Raw genomic sequence first — 15,616 nt, 5'->3', positions numbered from 1 at the left:
TTACGGTGCATGAGGTTCCGCCAGCTGCCGTAAATCGCTTTGATGCACTTGTCGAGCGGAGTAGCGACCAAATTCGTGCCGGTTTTGCGAGTACCGAGATTCCCCTCGGAACGACTCCTGAAGAGTTTACCGCTAGCGAACGTTCCGATCGTGGGTGTTCGTGGTTCCCGAGGGCACAGCTTCGTTTCGGCTTTCTCGATTATTCCGTTCGGTAGCCAAGATTCCATCGCTGGGTCGCGAAAGCTTCGATACGTGGACGAGAGTTTCTTCGAAGATTTTTGAAGGAAACGTTTGCCTGGTGGCAAAGGTGGTGGCCCTAGGCAACTCGTAACCGCCGTGATAGCCATACTCGGAATTTTATTTTTTTTCTTCGATGATTTGCTTGCTTGCTTGCTTGCTTTCTTTCTCTTTCTCTCTCTCTCTCTCTCTCTCCAACGGAGAGAACCTTTCTTTTTTATCGCAACACTTTCTACCAAGTTCTTGCCGTCACCCCGATCGACTCCCGATGACTTTATTGTCGTCGTCCGTCATTTCCTTATCGAACGTCTATCCTTTTACGGAAACAACGAAATCTTTGCAAGCACTATCACCGGTAGACCGGAAACCTGTCTCTCCTTGCGTGATACGATCTCCGCGCTAACGTCCAAGAGTCAATAAGTTTCTCTACTCGCGTCTGCCACCGGACTACAGGGAGTTTAAGTTTATTGGTCGCCGCAGTTAACGCGGCACCTAATGATTCACCAACCAGTTTCCGAGAGGCATACGGAAGAAGAGATCTTTACGGATGCAACGTACTCGAGATATATATTGCTTCTCTTCTCGCACCTTTCGAAGAAGAAGATCTCTCGAGACGATCGAAAACGTACGACGACGCGTTTTCCCTCGAGTAGTTTGTCTTCCTTTACTAAATCGTCGCGCGAAGATAGATCGTCGGAGCGAATTAGCAGAAGCTACGAATTCACGGGATAGGGTACACTAGTCACGATGAAGTAATAGCTAATGATTCACGAATACACAAGAAATTCTCGCTCACTGCCAAGTTTCTTACGGCGAGGCTGAAATCTGAACAGAATCTAAAATGTAATCCGAGGCCGAGGCAAACGTATTACTTTCGTTCGTAGCGCGATCGATCGAACGTGAAAGAGACGCTCGAATCTTTGGAAACGTCGCTGGTAACCGGATAAGAAAGACTGTCAGAAATGTTCGCCGAATAGCCACGGCTATCTCGCTTTCTTTCTTTTTCTTTCACTCTCTCGCGCTCTCTCTCTCTCTCTCTCCTCTCTCTCTCTCTCTCTCTCTCTCTATTCGAGCCTTTAGTCAAGTAGTGGTGGCGAATGCAAAGGGGCGAGGTCGAAGGTGGGTGAACGAGTTCCCGGAGAGAGACCGGCGGCGTGGGCCGCCCCTGCATTTGGTCGCGTGGGTTTCAAAAAGCGCGACATGTGAATCGAGACTCGCAGCGTATGGAAATATCGAGAGGAGGACGGAAAAAGGCGGACCGAGGAGAGGGAAAGAGAAAGAGAAAGAGAGAGAAAGAGAGAGAGAGAACGTTATGCAGCAGGAAAAGTCCAGACGACGAGATTTCATTGATCGAACGACCGGCGGCAGCGAACGATTTCGCAAGAAAGTCGTTTACAGAAAACTGCCTGACGTTTTCGTTATTAATAAAGGTCGTCGATAACGATTTAAGCGCCTCCTTTCTATATCGCCAACATTGGCGCATGGCTACTCGATATGTTAAACGCGAGTCGTTCGTTCGCAGAACCGTTTTACGAATGTTGTTTCGCCTCGTTCTTTTTTACTTTTTTCTTTCTTCCTTTTTTTTATTTTCCTCTTAGCTAATTCATATTTATATTCAATATTTCTAGTCATTTAGTAAAAGAAATAAAGAGATAAAAGCTTCTTCAAATTTTATCCTACTTTTATAAAGGAACGTTTAATAATAGGCGGTAATAAAGGAAGGATTAAAATCAATGACGTAATTCCTAATGACTTTATCGCGCTAATTCAAAGATCGAGAACGACCAGAGAAGGATTCCATCTATCCTCTATCTCGCTTTCCTACATAGACTAGTCCCGATTAATACTACTTCAATTTGAAGAGTCTCTCGTTCCCATTTCCACAGGCGACGGGCGATATAAGCTAACCGGTTGAAAGCTACAACAAGAACGTCTCCAGTATATATCGCATACCGTATTGTGTTCCTGAAATATTCGCAATGCCGTATTGTAAGAATTTCATTCTCCTCAGGCTATCGTAGATCCTCGACGTCGTCTAAAGACCATCCGTTTCACCGTTTCGTCGCTCGGTTCGATTTCCGTTGTAAACGAAAGCTCGAGAAAGAAGTTCTGTTCGCGGACAGCAAGTTGCCAAGAGAAAGAAAAAGAAAAAAGAAAGAAAGAGAGAGAGAGAGAAAGAAAGTTTGGAGGGGGGAAAGAGGAGAAGCAAACACAACGACGGCGACGGCGACGGCGACGACGACGACGACGACTAGCACGAGGGCGAGAACGACGTGTGTAGGGTCTCTTTAAAAGAAAAGTAAGAAAGATCGAGAGAGCTCTCGCGAGGAGTCAAAGAGAAGAGAAGAGAAGAGAAGAAAAGGAAAGAGAAGGAAGAAGGAAGAAACGCAACGCGGCTACGAATAAAGGATAGAAACGGGTAGAAAACGATGAGCGAAGAGAGGAGAGGAGCGAAGAAAGGTGAAGGGAGGAGATGCATGGGGAAGGGAGGGGGATTAGTCTGCCAAGGGATGTTCCCGCTCGATATGCATTGTCTGCCCTGTCCCCCTTTTCAGTTTCCACTCCTCTCTTCCAACGGCCTAGCCCTCTCTCTCTCTCTCTCTCTCCTCATCCCTCTCGCCCTCCTGCTTTCACCTCCGCCCTCGCACGCACACACAAGCCAAAGCAACCAGTCTGTGCCAGCTAGGATTCTCGCGGAACGAAGCAGTAACGATCTCGTACACGAGGGCACGCGGCATCGTAGCACATAGGTATATACATATGTACGTACACGTAAGCACCGTAGATACTATATGCTTTCTCGCTCTCTCTCTCTCTCTCGCTCGCTCGTGACACACGTACGTTCGTTAAGAGTTACACGCGAGAGAGAGACACCCGCGGCTATTTCTGCATTATTACGACCTGCAGAGCCTTTGTCCCTGTGCTAAAACACGAAATTACCTTGTAAGCTGCTCGCGGATGCGACTGCTCTGCGGTGACTTCCATATCGAACGACTACGCGACGCGACAAAGAACGACAAGTCGCGTATTGTAGTCCAGTTCTCCTTTAACTTCCAAAGACTTTTCTTCCGTTTGATCTCGGACCGCGAGAAGATCATTCCGACGTCGTTTAACGCCGCTGCTACAAATTTCCTACCCGTGTAACCCAACGTAACCATTTTTTTCACTTTCCCACGACGCCTTTGACAAACCGTGCGAAAGAACGATTTAAGCGAAAAGGAAATCACGCAACTCGGTACTTTCGTTGTTAATACGAATTTAAAAGATATTGACACACGCGCGCGCGCGCATACGTATACGCGTGAAAGCCGACGAACTATCGTTTTAATTACTCGCATTCGCTTCTTTTATCTTTTAAAGACTTGCAGAGGTAAAAAGTAAAACGCTTCGTCGAGTAAAATTTCCTTTCTGTATAAAAAAAACTCGACGATCTTGTTACGCGTATATTCCCTTTCCCAATTGACATGCGATTGCAAGCGTATGCAATTAAGTATTTACACTCCGTACGGTCTCAAGAATCAAACACGTTTAATTAAGAAATAAAGCATTGCGCGGAAGATTCGAAAGGGAACTTTGTTAAGTGCGATTATCCTTGGATATTTCAACGATACTCTTTCGATCTCCCTTCGAAAAATGAAACTTCGTTGCGATTTGTGAGGGATTAAGCGAACCACCCGGTATGTTACTCGTGTAAGGCGCGTCACGCTTGCAAGACAATTACCCGATGCAAATGTTAATCCGACTAATATAGAGACGCGCGTGACCAATCATAATAAAGCCCGTTCGTGAAACGGTTTCGATGCTTTTCCTTTGATTAATTGAGCGCGATGTTGCATATCGTCGATTAACAACGCCGTCCGTTAATGCTTCCTTTTTCGAATGTGCTTTGACGCAATGCCGCAAACCCGATCTATAAACGTATGTACACTTCCTAACGCGTAATTACTGCAGGACGATCTGTTATTCATTAGATCGTAACGAATAAGTAATTTGTCATATTTTCGATAAATTTCTATTGCGTTACATTTGCATCATCTTTCAATTCGATCGCAAAGATACCATTGAAATTAGTAGACACACGCACACGTTGTACAAACACACGTGTATATGTACGTACATAGATATTCGCTTAAAAAGTGTAAACTTTCGGGAGAATCGTTCCATATGCAAAAGAAGTATATGCGTACGTATATACATTCGTCGAGCGTCGCTATTTCGTTGGTATTTATATGGATTAATTAAAAGATGGGATCGAATCGTACGTGTACGTCTATAGACAAAATTAATAACGATATAACGTAATCGATAGGAAGCCAACGTTTTTAATTAAAATCGAATACCCTCTGTACGTGCTTTTAATTGTTTTCCCCGGCTTCTTCCAAAATAAAAAATAAAAAAAAAAAAAAGAAAGGAAATGGAAAAAGATGAGAGAAATAGAGAGACCGAGTCCGTCGAGTAGACTGTTTTCCATCGGACCGTTCCTGCTACTCTTCTTCGTGTTTTCGCTGTCATCGCGAACAAAAAAAAAAGAGAGAGAAAAAAAAATAAGAGAGATAGAAGAACGCACGTTTAAGAGTTTGTTAAGAATTACAGGCGAGTGCCTGCGCCTGGAGCATTTTCCGCGTTATTGTCTCGCGTGGCCTTTGTCACGATTGCAAAAAAAGGAAAAAAAAAGGAAAATATACTGGCGGAGAAGTAAGATCGCTCTATTCGAGGAAAAAAATGCCCAAGGCGATACTCCGCAGGGATGATAAGCAAGGAAAGCGCGAAAGAGCCGAGCGGACGCGGTGGCCAATTAAAGCGCCGCGATCATCCTCATTACGAGGAGTTAACATCAACGACTTTATGATCCTTCAGAAGGGTGAAGTGGAGAAGCAAAGAAGGGAACGAAGAAGGGAACGAAAAGGAAGAAAAAAAAAGAGAAGGGAAGGAAAGAAAAGAAAAAAGTCGGCGAAGGAAGCCAAGTGGAATTAGAACGATTCGTCGTATCGAAGAAACGAGCGAGCGAGCGAGCGAGCTCTTTTTAAATGAACTTTTTCCAAGCCAGTTACGTTTGCTATCTTTCTCTATCTTCTCTCCCTCTCTTTCTTCCTCATTTTCTCTATGTCTGCCTCGCGTCTATCTCTTTTTCTCTCTTTTTCTTTGGCTCTCCTCATACACGAGGCCGATTCAATTGCCTCGGCTTCTCTTGCAATTTACTTCTCCGTCCGTCGAAACGCTCATCGCCGTTCGTACTTCTCGATATATTTTTAAACCGACCGAATCGTTACATCGCTGACGACAACGACGACGATGACGACGACAACGATCACGACGACGATACCGATCGTGATATAAAATAACGAATCTCTTTGTTAATCGAGATACCGCCTTCGAAAAACGAAGCTAAGGAACAGGTTTACCTCGTTTCGATAAAGAAAGGAAGAAAGGAGAGAGAAAAAAATATACATACATACACACACACACATATATATATTTATATAAACCGTCACGATACGCGTCGATCCTTCCTCCGCATTTTCTGCTACGACTCTTATGTAAATGACGGTGAATTCTGTGCAGAAAAAGAGAGTGCGAAAGAGAAAGAGAGAGAAGTCACCCGTAGTTACGAACTCGTGCTCTTATTGCTTGCTCGAGTTAAACGCGTATGTGGTTTTCTCCCTCCCTCCCTTTCCTCTTTTCTTTCTTCCTCCTTCGAAATTATTTTCTCCATCACGTTCACGCAAGTCGAACCACTCCAACCCTCTTGTCCACATACCTTGTCGTTCTCGTTTCGAAATGGCCGGAATATTTTTTTCTTTTCTTTTTGTTTTGTTTTTGTTTTTGTTTTTTTTCATTTCCTACGTTTCATGTCCTTCCATGTCACAATCGCGTGTCTACTAATCTTTAGCTCTTCTCTCTTCCTTTCGCTAACGTTAAACAGAAATGAAAAATTTCACACTTAGGTATTAGACGTACCTTCGTTCGAGAGTACAAATGCGAAACGGATCAAAAGGAAGTCTTCTTATGACAAGAACAAGATTATTAATTTTGTTCTTGTGGATCGCACGAAATAAGGAAGTAACGTGATAAATTATATGAAATTTGTGGCGAAGGAGAGTCAAAAGCTCGCGTTGAGCTCTTTGCTTAAGTGGCGTTCGCATCATCCCTTCCCCTCCTCCGTCTCTCTTTCTCTCTCTCTCTCTCTCTATGATTGTCTTTTCGATTTATCGCAAAATCGAATCAAAACCGGAATGAAAGATCGATCGAGAGAGACGCTACCTACCGTCGAACGTTCGAATTATTATTCAACGCGACTATCGCGAACTCGCGTCCGCGTTCGAGCGGAACGCACGCTCTTCCTTACTCCGTAAGGCTAACTAACTCTCGATGAAGAGAAAATCGAACGCCTACGACGCCGACGCCCCGAGAAACTCGTTTACAAGGAGCAACGAGGAAGAAGTTCTCTCTACCGAGAACGTGTACGCCGAACCTTGATACGCCCAAGCTTTGGCAAAACGTTGAAGTCTTCTCTGCTATTACTAAACAAAGCGTGAAAAGCCTCAACGCTTTTTTTTTTTTTTTTAATTTCAGTCTTCCTCTCGTTGCACGAGAGAGCGAGAGAGAGAGAGACTTCTGGATACCGTGGGAGGAATCGAAAAGAAATAAGATAAAGCTTGAAAAGAGATAAAAAGAGATGAAGGAGAGAGCGAGGAAGAAGCTGTGTTTTTGTTCGCGAAAGAAACACAGAGAAAGAGGGGCCGAAGCACGTGCCCTCGTGAGAAGTGGGTATACGGTTTTTGTTTTCGAAGCTGCTGCAGCCAGTCTCTCTGTGGCCGAGACGCGCGAGCACTACGAACGCTCGACGAGCCAAAGAAGAAGAAAAAGAGAAACGGTGGAGCTCTCGGAGCCGGACCAGAGAAATTTGCATAATGCATCGGGGTGGACGATCGTCGAGGTAGATCCTCGTCAAGGACGAACCACGACGGCTCTTCTCTCCTCTCCCTTCCCCTCCCCTCCTCTACTTCGCCGCAATTATGATCGATAATTTCCCTCTTTCCCTCTCCACCCTCCGAGAAGCAAGAGTCTTCACGTTTAACAGATTACCAACGATAATTTTGCTCTAGCCTCTACAAAATATTATCGATCCGATCGATTTTTCACGTTAATTTTCCTTGCGTCTAATGATACCTACATACTCGACGACGACGACGCTCTCTTTCCATATAACACAACAGGCCCTTTGAATTTTATTTTCCGATTGAATTCAACGATTACAGATAATTAACCGAATAATAAACTAATTCAGTCCATTCGTCGCGGCCCCTAACGACCACAATAATATCGCCAAGTCCGGCTTTACATTGTTGCATGAAACCGGTTCGGGGTCCAGTTCGAGCAGGAATTTCGTTTTTTTCGGTTTCCGGTTTAGGTTCCGTTCGATGAGCCGATTGACAACAACCTTGAAGGACCCGGCTCCTAAGTGGTAGCCACTGACATCTCAGTCAGCGCATTCTACCGACGATCCTCGAGTGCGACGATCGGTATAGTATCGCGTCGATGAGAAGAAAAAGAAAAACAACGAAGAAGAGAAAATAGAATTTGGCGATTATTTTTAGAAAATGCAATTCGATGGGATTAGGGAGATAATTTATACTTATTTATAAAATCGCAGTGCGTAGGTACTACGAGTTGCGAATACGCTCTTTCTTTTTACTCTCGTGAATACACACACACACACGTATTACGATTATTACTGAAAATCCTGCTGTGCTCCAATTGAATGGGCAACCTAGACGCAGCGTGTCTCGGCCTTAAACGTGAGAAATAACGACGAGCTCGTCAGATCGGTAATCACCGCTAACGGAGAGATAATCGGGAATAACGGCCTCGCGTCCACGAAACGCTTACGAGACAAGGGAAAAGTATGTCAGCTTGTAACTCGTCACCTTCATCGCGATGGCGTAAACCGATCGTCCGCTTTAGCTCGTATTGCGCTCGATCTGATTTTTATCGACACCACCAACGACAGGAGGGACACGACGACGAGGGAAAGAGGAATCGGACGATCGTTTACACGAACCATCGATTTATCGTTTATCGTAAAAGAACTTTCATGAGTTATCGCGAAATCGTACGGTTTCATCGTTTCATCGTAATACTGGAAAATACCGGCCAAGAGAGAATGCACGTTTCTAATCATCAAAATACCGAGTAGAATAGAAAAATATTTCCGTGTAATTAGGGAGAGCGGCAACACGACCAAATATGGAGGCGGAGAACGCGGTCCAATCTGAAAATCGATATATCTAGCACAGCTGGCATCGACGAGCGTGCATATTCTATACCAACATGGGTAGGTATACATATTACTACATACCGCTGGCTTTGCCCGGTATACGGCGGAAAATGAACCATGACGAACGGGCACAATGGCGAGAGAATTACTGCCACGCGAATCTTTCAACGGATCGGCGGATTAGCCGTCTCTCTCTCTCTCTCTCTCCCTCCCTTCCTCTCTCTTTCATCCATACCTCCTCGATAACAGCTACGCTGGAAACACATCGAGCGATTACGCCAGCGACGACGATGCATCGGCGCTTATCGGCATGAGCGACGCTTCGATTCTACTCCCGAGAATCTCTCGAGGATAATCGCGCTAATGGATATCTTACAGAATATCTCCTCTAACGGGAGAAGAGAAAAAGTTTAATTAACGATGCGTTTCTTTCACGAACGAGCGAAAGAATTTTATGGCGAGTCTAAGCGTTAACCCCTTCACACGTTCATATGTGTATATATATATATATATTTATCTACATATATATTTTCTCGTAGATGGTTAATTGACCAGTTTAGTCGGAAAGAAGGAAGCCGCGCGAAGGAGTAATTTGCCGAGCTTCTCTCCTCGGCGCGTTTTAAACCTGCAAAAGACGACGGTGGCGTGAGAGAAATACGACACCGCCTTCTCCCTCCCTCTTCTCACTCTTCTCTCTCTCTCTCTCTCTCTCTTTCTCCCTTTCCTTATGTCGTCTATGGCGAGTATTAAACGTCTCACGATATGAGGTAAAATCTACCAGCGACATCGTAATTAGACATCGATTCTCTCTCTTATTTATATTCCCGAGGAGATGATTAACAATAACAAGCTTCCTCTCGAATAATTATAGGGAGATACTGACGCGCAAGTACGAAGCATCAAAAGTGTTTCTAAAATAATTTGCAAAAAAAACAGAAGAAATATCGCGATCTCTTTTTTCCTCTTTCGATCTTTCTTCTAACGAACTTAAACCGTAACGATTAATTAAGAGGTCCGTTTATCGTTTACCTTACATATGATAATTAAGAATTATTCGGCTCGTAGAAAGTTCGTGCAAAGCACGCATTTATCGCCTACATCGACAACAAATAATTCGCGTTAATCAGTGCTCTTAATTACTAATCCACATTTACCAGAGTCCATCAAACGACTAATTAACGGCCACTAGCGGCGACGCTTAATTACTAGCCAGCGACTCGCAATGATTCGCGATCGACAATAAAACGTTTCACGTTAACGTGCCGTTTCTAGCGATCGAATCTCTTAGAACGGTCTACTTCGAAATACGAGATATAAAAAGAGAAAGAAATAGAATCGAGATTCTACGAAAGCGAGAAACATCTCTTCTACCTGAGACTCGAAATCCTCGGAAGCTATCTTGGTTATAGGACTATCTTTCAAAACGATCGATTCTTTAAAATCTACCTGCCAGGAGAGCAGGTAAGATTCTTAAGAAACAAAAACAATGGGATAGAATATCTCTACGTCTTTTAAGAATGACAAAATTATACAAATTAGATAATCCGGTGATTCGGTATATTTATCAATCGCTTGGCAATAGTTTATTCAGTCAATAATGAACTAAAAAAACAAACTGAAGAGAAGAAGTAATGGTGGTGGTGGTGGTGGTAGTAGTAGTAGTAGTAGTAGTAGTAGTAGTAGTAGTAGTAATAGTAGTAGTAGTAGTAGTAGTAAAGCAGTAGTAGTAATAATAGTAGTAGTAGTAGGCAAAGAGACACAACGTCTTATCTTTTTTCGTCCGCCATTTCTCGATTCGCCCCTCTGTACGAACGGAGTTCCCGGCGCGGAGAGACACGTGGATAAAGAGAGGAACGCATAGTACGGGCTTTGGAAGGGTGGGGATAGGGTCGAGCGATGGACGAACGAACGAACGAGAGAGCGAGCGAGCGAACGAACGAACGAACGAACGAGGGAACGAACGAGGGAATGAGAGAACGAACGAGAGAAGAGAAGAGAGAAGAGAAGAGGGAAGAGGAGCAATGCTCTTCGAACGGTTCGTAGCCTAGGGCGCAGCGAGAGACGCGAAGGGCGGAGGACGCGAGGGTGAAGAAGGTGGTGGAGGAGGAGGAGGAGGAATGGAAGGGCGGAGGGCGAGGTCGAGAGGGAGATTCAACGTTGCCGCTCACGCGGACCGGCTCTCGTGTAAACAAGAGAGAACGTGGCAACGTCGCGAGCACGTTTCGGGTAACGTGGCGAACTCTCGGATTACCTGGACCAACCCACGCTAGCCATCCGGCTCTTTCTCTCTCTTTTTCTCCTTCTCTCGCTCTCTTCCTCGTCTGTTTTCGTTTTTATTGTTGTTGTTGTTGTTGTTGTTGCAAGTGTTAAGCACTGTTAGCGCTGACATCGCTACTATCGCTTCCCTCTCCAGCTGTGAGCTTTTCCAAAGAAATTCTCAACAAAGAGAGAAGAAAGAATGAAGAAGAAAAAGACCAAACCGCGAAGCCAATGGCTTTACGAATCCCACCACCCTAGTCGTGTTACTACGTGTGTAACCGTGCACCAAACCACCGTCGATCAGCATCGATGGCGGCAGCGGCAACGGCGGCGGCGGCGGCGGCGGCGGTGGCGGCGGCGGTGGCGGCGACGGAACGACGATGCCGATGGAAGGAAGCAATGGCGTAGGTCAATTTTACGTTACACGCTAGCTCTTCAATCGTTTTAAGCCTATTCCAACAACGGAGTCAGCTGCGATAAGAGAACGTCGCGTGATCGGAAGGAAGCCAATACAGAGCGAAATGGTCTCATCACCTAGCATGAGAAAAATTCAGAGAGAGAGAGAGAGAGAGAGAGAGAGAGAGAGGATGATAGGACGCGCGCAAAAGCGTAAGACTACGAATTGCTTTAAACGACGAGCTACTTTAGCATACATGTGCGTCATAAACAAGCACCTAAAGTATGAGTTATTCAATTACATCAAATCGATCGTTTCCTTTTGAGCCTCCGAGTACACGACGCGAATTATCTTGCTGAACGAAAGTTGACACCCTTAACGCTTTGGATATCGTTCGGTCCTAGCCGGTATCTTCGTATCAAAAACGTCGACGTTGATAAGACCTTGTCTGAAAAATCGATTACAGAGTGTCTCGCGTAAATACATAAAAAGGGGGGGAGGGGAAAGAAAGAAAAGGAAAGAATATACGCTTTATTTATGAGGCCAGTTAAATAGTTGAATCATAGGATATGACGATAGAAATCGTTATGCGATATACGTAGGAGATACGAACGATGATGCGTGTAACATATGCAAATAGAAATTCCTACAAGATCGCTTATCGTTGAAGGACGCCTGGAAACAAAGTTCCGTGAAAATTAATTACCGTGAGATCTTGGTTACTCGCTCGTAACACGACTCGCGAATTCTTTCGCGACCTTTTCCTCTGACGTTAAAGGATCCTGCAAACTACGCGTAGACCGTTTCAAACCGACTTTGTTAATGTCGGTGACTACATTTACCCGGAACTCTCTCCCTCTCTTTCTCTCTCTCTCTTTCTCACACACACGCGCGTGCGCACGCACAAACACTATTTTCTCCGTTTTCCTCTGAAAATAGTTTCGCGGTATCGCGGTAACTAATACGGATCGACGGAATCGCGCGGCGGCAGGTATAATATTTGATGAAAAAATCCAAAAGAAAAATAAACCTTTCACATAGTACAGTACATAAGCAGCTACCACCACCAACTTGTATTACTTTCAAGCCTGACCTATCGGAAATTGAAATAAGCTGCTAATCTTATTTGCATCCAAGTTCCTAAGGTAGACACTAAGTTTAATCTGTATTTTCAAAGAAATTAAAAACTACGACGTTATAGCTACGTCGTACTTTGATTTAATTTCGAACATTAACAAACGTAAGCACGTCGGAGAATGATATTCCATCGCACACGTGCATTTCGTATTGACGTGTAGTACACGTACGTATCTAACAAGCCTTTTATATATGCAATGCATTTAAAATCTGATTTCACGTAATATTGGCATTAACGTTCCCATCGTATACAGCTTCTATTAGCTGTTCATTACTTTCAAAATAATATTACTTTCGTTTGACTTATTTGACTTGATATTCTTCCCCGTTTCCGCGCTATTATATAAAATATGCACTTTTTCGTTCGCAGCGTTCGTTTGAAACGACGTTTTCGTTATTCTCTATACTTGAAATTTGATGCGATTCTATTTCATTGCGAAACGTCACGAGTGATAAGTGCCGAAGGAGCGAACTAACGAACGTTTCTCGTTCGTATACAATTTCGCGCGAAGAGGGAAAGAAGAAGAGATAGTTGAGCGAAATGATGAAAAGTTGTCTCGTCGTCTAAAGAAATCGAAAAGAAAAATAATACCGACTCCGACATGGGACTATCGTCACGCGCGTGCTAAGAGAATAAGCGCGAGAATATATAAGCGCGTTTCAAAAGAGAACGCCACGCGATAAACTGCACCGCGTCGACAAAGGATCCGCGGAATTTCAAGGATTCTTGGCTTCCCGGCTAGTTTGACTGCAGGAACGAGAGAGAATTATCCGTAGAATCCGGACAATCTAAATAGAAGCTCGAAGAGACTCGGAGTATGTTCTCGTCGAGGACAACGCATGTATATATGCATTTGTATATATATATATAATATATATGTGTATACGTATCTACAATATGTCTAGCGTATAAGTATGAAAAGGGGGGAAAAAAGAAGAATAGGGAACGACGAGGAAGACGAGGACGGCTTCCCGATGTAACGTGGCACTCTTTGAGTTTCGTGCCAAATGCCAGTGTCAGCCGGCGTTCACCTACAACGTAGCTCGTTCTTTCTCTCTCTCTCTCTCTCTCTCTCTCTCCGTCTCTCTCCCTCCCTTCTTTCTAGCCTAGACGTCAACGTCGATAAAGCGAAACTCGCGAGATAACGTCTGTGTGCATAGCCGATGAAATTTATTTGATATACAAGCTGATAAAAATACGACTCGTCATAGAGTACGTATGTAAGTACGTATGAGCTACCAACGGTACTTGTATGACCCCCGAGTAGTCCCCCTCTTTAAGTCTCGACTTTATGAGACTAAACACGAAAGTACGTAGATAATATATACACGGGTATGTATGTAGATAATAAAAAATGTGACGTAAGATTTTAGATCCAGTCGAGAATTAATAAAAACAATGTTAGTTATGGAGGAATCGCATTGCGGAGAATACGCAAGAATATATGCGATATGCGATTAACGAGGATTAGTACTTTGGTACATACGTTCGCGTTACATTCGAGCGTACGCAGCAAAGGAGATAATGAGAGACTCTCGAGCCTAAACTAGGAAATAGAGTCAGGTCTTGTGGTCGATCGTCGAGCAACTAAGTTAGCAGTAAACGCATCGATTACACGCTCATTTAATCGCGACCGCAAAAATGAACCGCACATTGCCGGTTAGTAGTCGGTTTAGTAGCGGCGGCAACAACAGCAGCAGCTTCGGCAGTAGCCATGCTAATCTATGATCGCTTTCGATCGAGTACAAAAGCTGTAATTCCATTGGCCGATCTTGTATCTAACGAGAGGGCTCGTTCGAAGATCGGCGATAGGCCGGACGAAGGAAAGAAACGAAACGAAACGGAACGGAATGGAATGGAACGGAACGGAACGAATGGTGACCTTGAACCGGTGACTCCGAGCGTGCATATACACACCGGAGGAGGTACTCTCTCGCATAATGATCTTTTTTCTCCTTTTATTTTTTCCACGAAAACTCGACAAGTTGATGTATTCCTGTTTGTTTCAACGACGAGACTGCTAGCAACAGGTGCCTTCCTTCGACGTCTTTTGCAAAGTGCAAGAGCCGCGCACCGACTCGCGACGTGAATGATACTCCAAGCTTTATTCCGTTTTCTCAAAAACCTTTTTATATACCCTGTACAACGCGAAGAAAGGAAAGAAAGAAAAAAAGAAAAAAGATTGAAAAAGAACATGAACAGGGAGAAAATAAAGGGAGGGAAAAAGGAAAAGGTAAGATAGAAGAGACGCAAGGAGAGTACAAATGGTCGTATTACGAAAGGTAGCTTGAAATTCTGTTAAGCCGAGTACACACGTACTTCACGGTAGGGAAGCGGCGCGGCATACGTGACCACGAATTCTCTCGACGTACCACTACTCGCGCGCGCATAGTTTGTGCGTGAGTAAGTACGTAAGTAAACGAACGACCGAGTGAGTAGCGAGTCGTGCGTGCATGCGTGCGTGCGTCGTCGTCGTCGTCGTCGTCGTCGTCGTCGAGCGTGCAGAGAGCTGTGGCGTCGCCGTAGTCCTGCACGCCGCCATACGTTCTGACGCCGTCCCTTTTTCCACACGACTCCTTTGTCCCATAGATCGAACAAAGGACTAGGCCGTTCCAAGGACGCGCCTATAGGAGCCCCGCGACCGTTTAGGGTCACAAGTTCCGAGGTCTATAGGACGAAATAAAAATCGAACTGGCGAATCGAACGTGCGTGCTTCTCTCTTGTACACGCTTACACGTACACTGCATGCGATATTCGCCCTCTGGTGCGAGTTTAGAAATGCAAATGAAACGGAGACCATGCAATTATTATATAAAAAGTACGATGACGACGACACGAACATTATGGTATATAAAATTTGTAGATCGATAAGGATAATACGTGCGACGTCGGAAATAAAACAATGTTATTTTCTCGATATTCTCCTTTAAGAATTTTTTTACCCTCGTCTATTATCGATACTGGGTAAACAATGAGGTAAAAAATGAGGTCATTAGTTCGAGATAAATCGCACGTACGCTCTCCGTGAATTAATCATTATTAAGGGTGTACTACGCGTGTTCGCTCTCAAAGAAAGCGATGGAACGTCTATTTGTAAAAGGGACCTAAAGTAGACTACCTGTAACAAGGAAAATCGTCCCTAGTTCGCTCGATTTTCCTCGAGATAAGGAACGAAGAAAATGGACTCGGATGGAATATACGTATATATACGTACGTATGTGTACGAACGTGCTTTCCATCAGATAAAATCAAATGAAAGAAGTCGGTGTGAATTTATGATAACGATTAGTTAAACGCGGACTTTGAC

At 44.3% G+C, this 15,616-nt stretch overlaps 1 protein-coding gene across 3 annotated transcripts in view; it reads right to left on the bottom strand.

Annotated features, from left to right (window-relative positions):
* LOC127061526 (caskin-2) overlaps positions 1-15,616 on the bottom strand; it is a 37,663-nt gene that overhangs the window by 14,258 nt on the left and 7,789 nt on the right. The window contains exon 1 of one of the 3 annotated variants that reach the window (XM_050988515.1): positions 5-1,855. The exons of the other annotated variants lie outside the window; for them this stretch is intronic. Coding sequence (XP_050844472.1) covers positions 5-347 — 343 coding nt within the window. The 5' untranslated portion in view covers positions 348-1,855. Of the gene's footprint in view, positions 1-4; positions 1,856-15,616 lie in introns of those variants that run through there. 3 annotated transcript variants of the gene reach the window in all.

Source organism: Vespula vulgaris, chromosome 2 (assembly GCF_905475345.1).
Source record: "Vespula vulgaris chromosome 2, iyVesVulg1.1, whole genome shotgun sequence".
Classification (NCBI taxonomy): Eukaryota; Metazoa; Arthropoda; class Insecta; order Hymenoptera; family Vespidae; genus Vespula; species Vespula vulgaris.
Note: the sequence above shows the minus strand (reverse complement) of the source record. Positions and strands in the feature narration are given on the sequence as shown.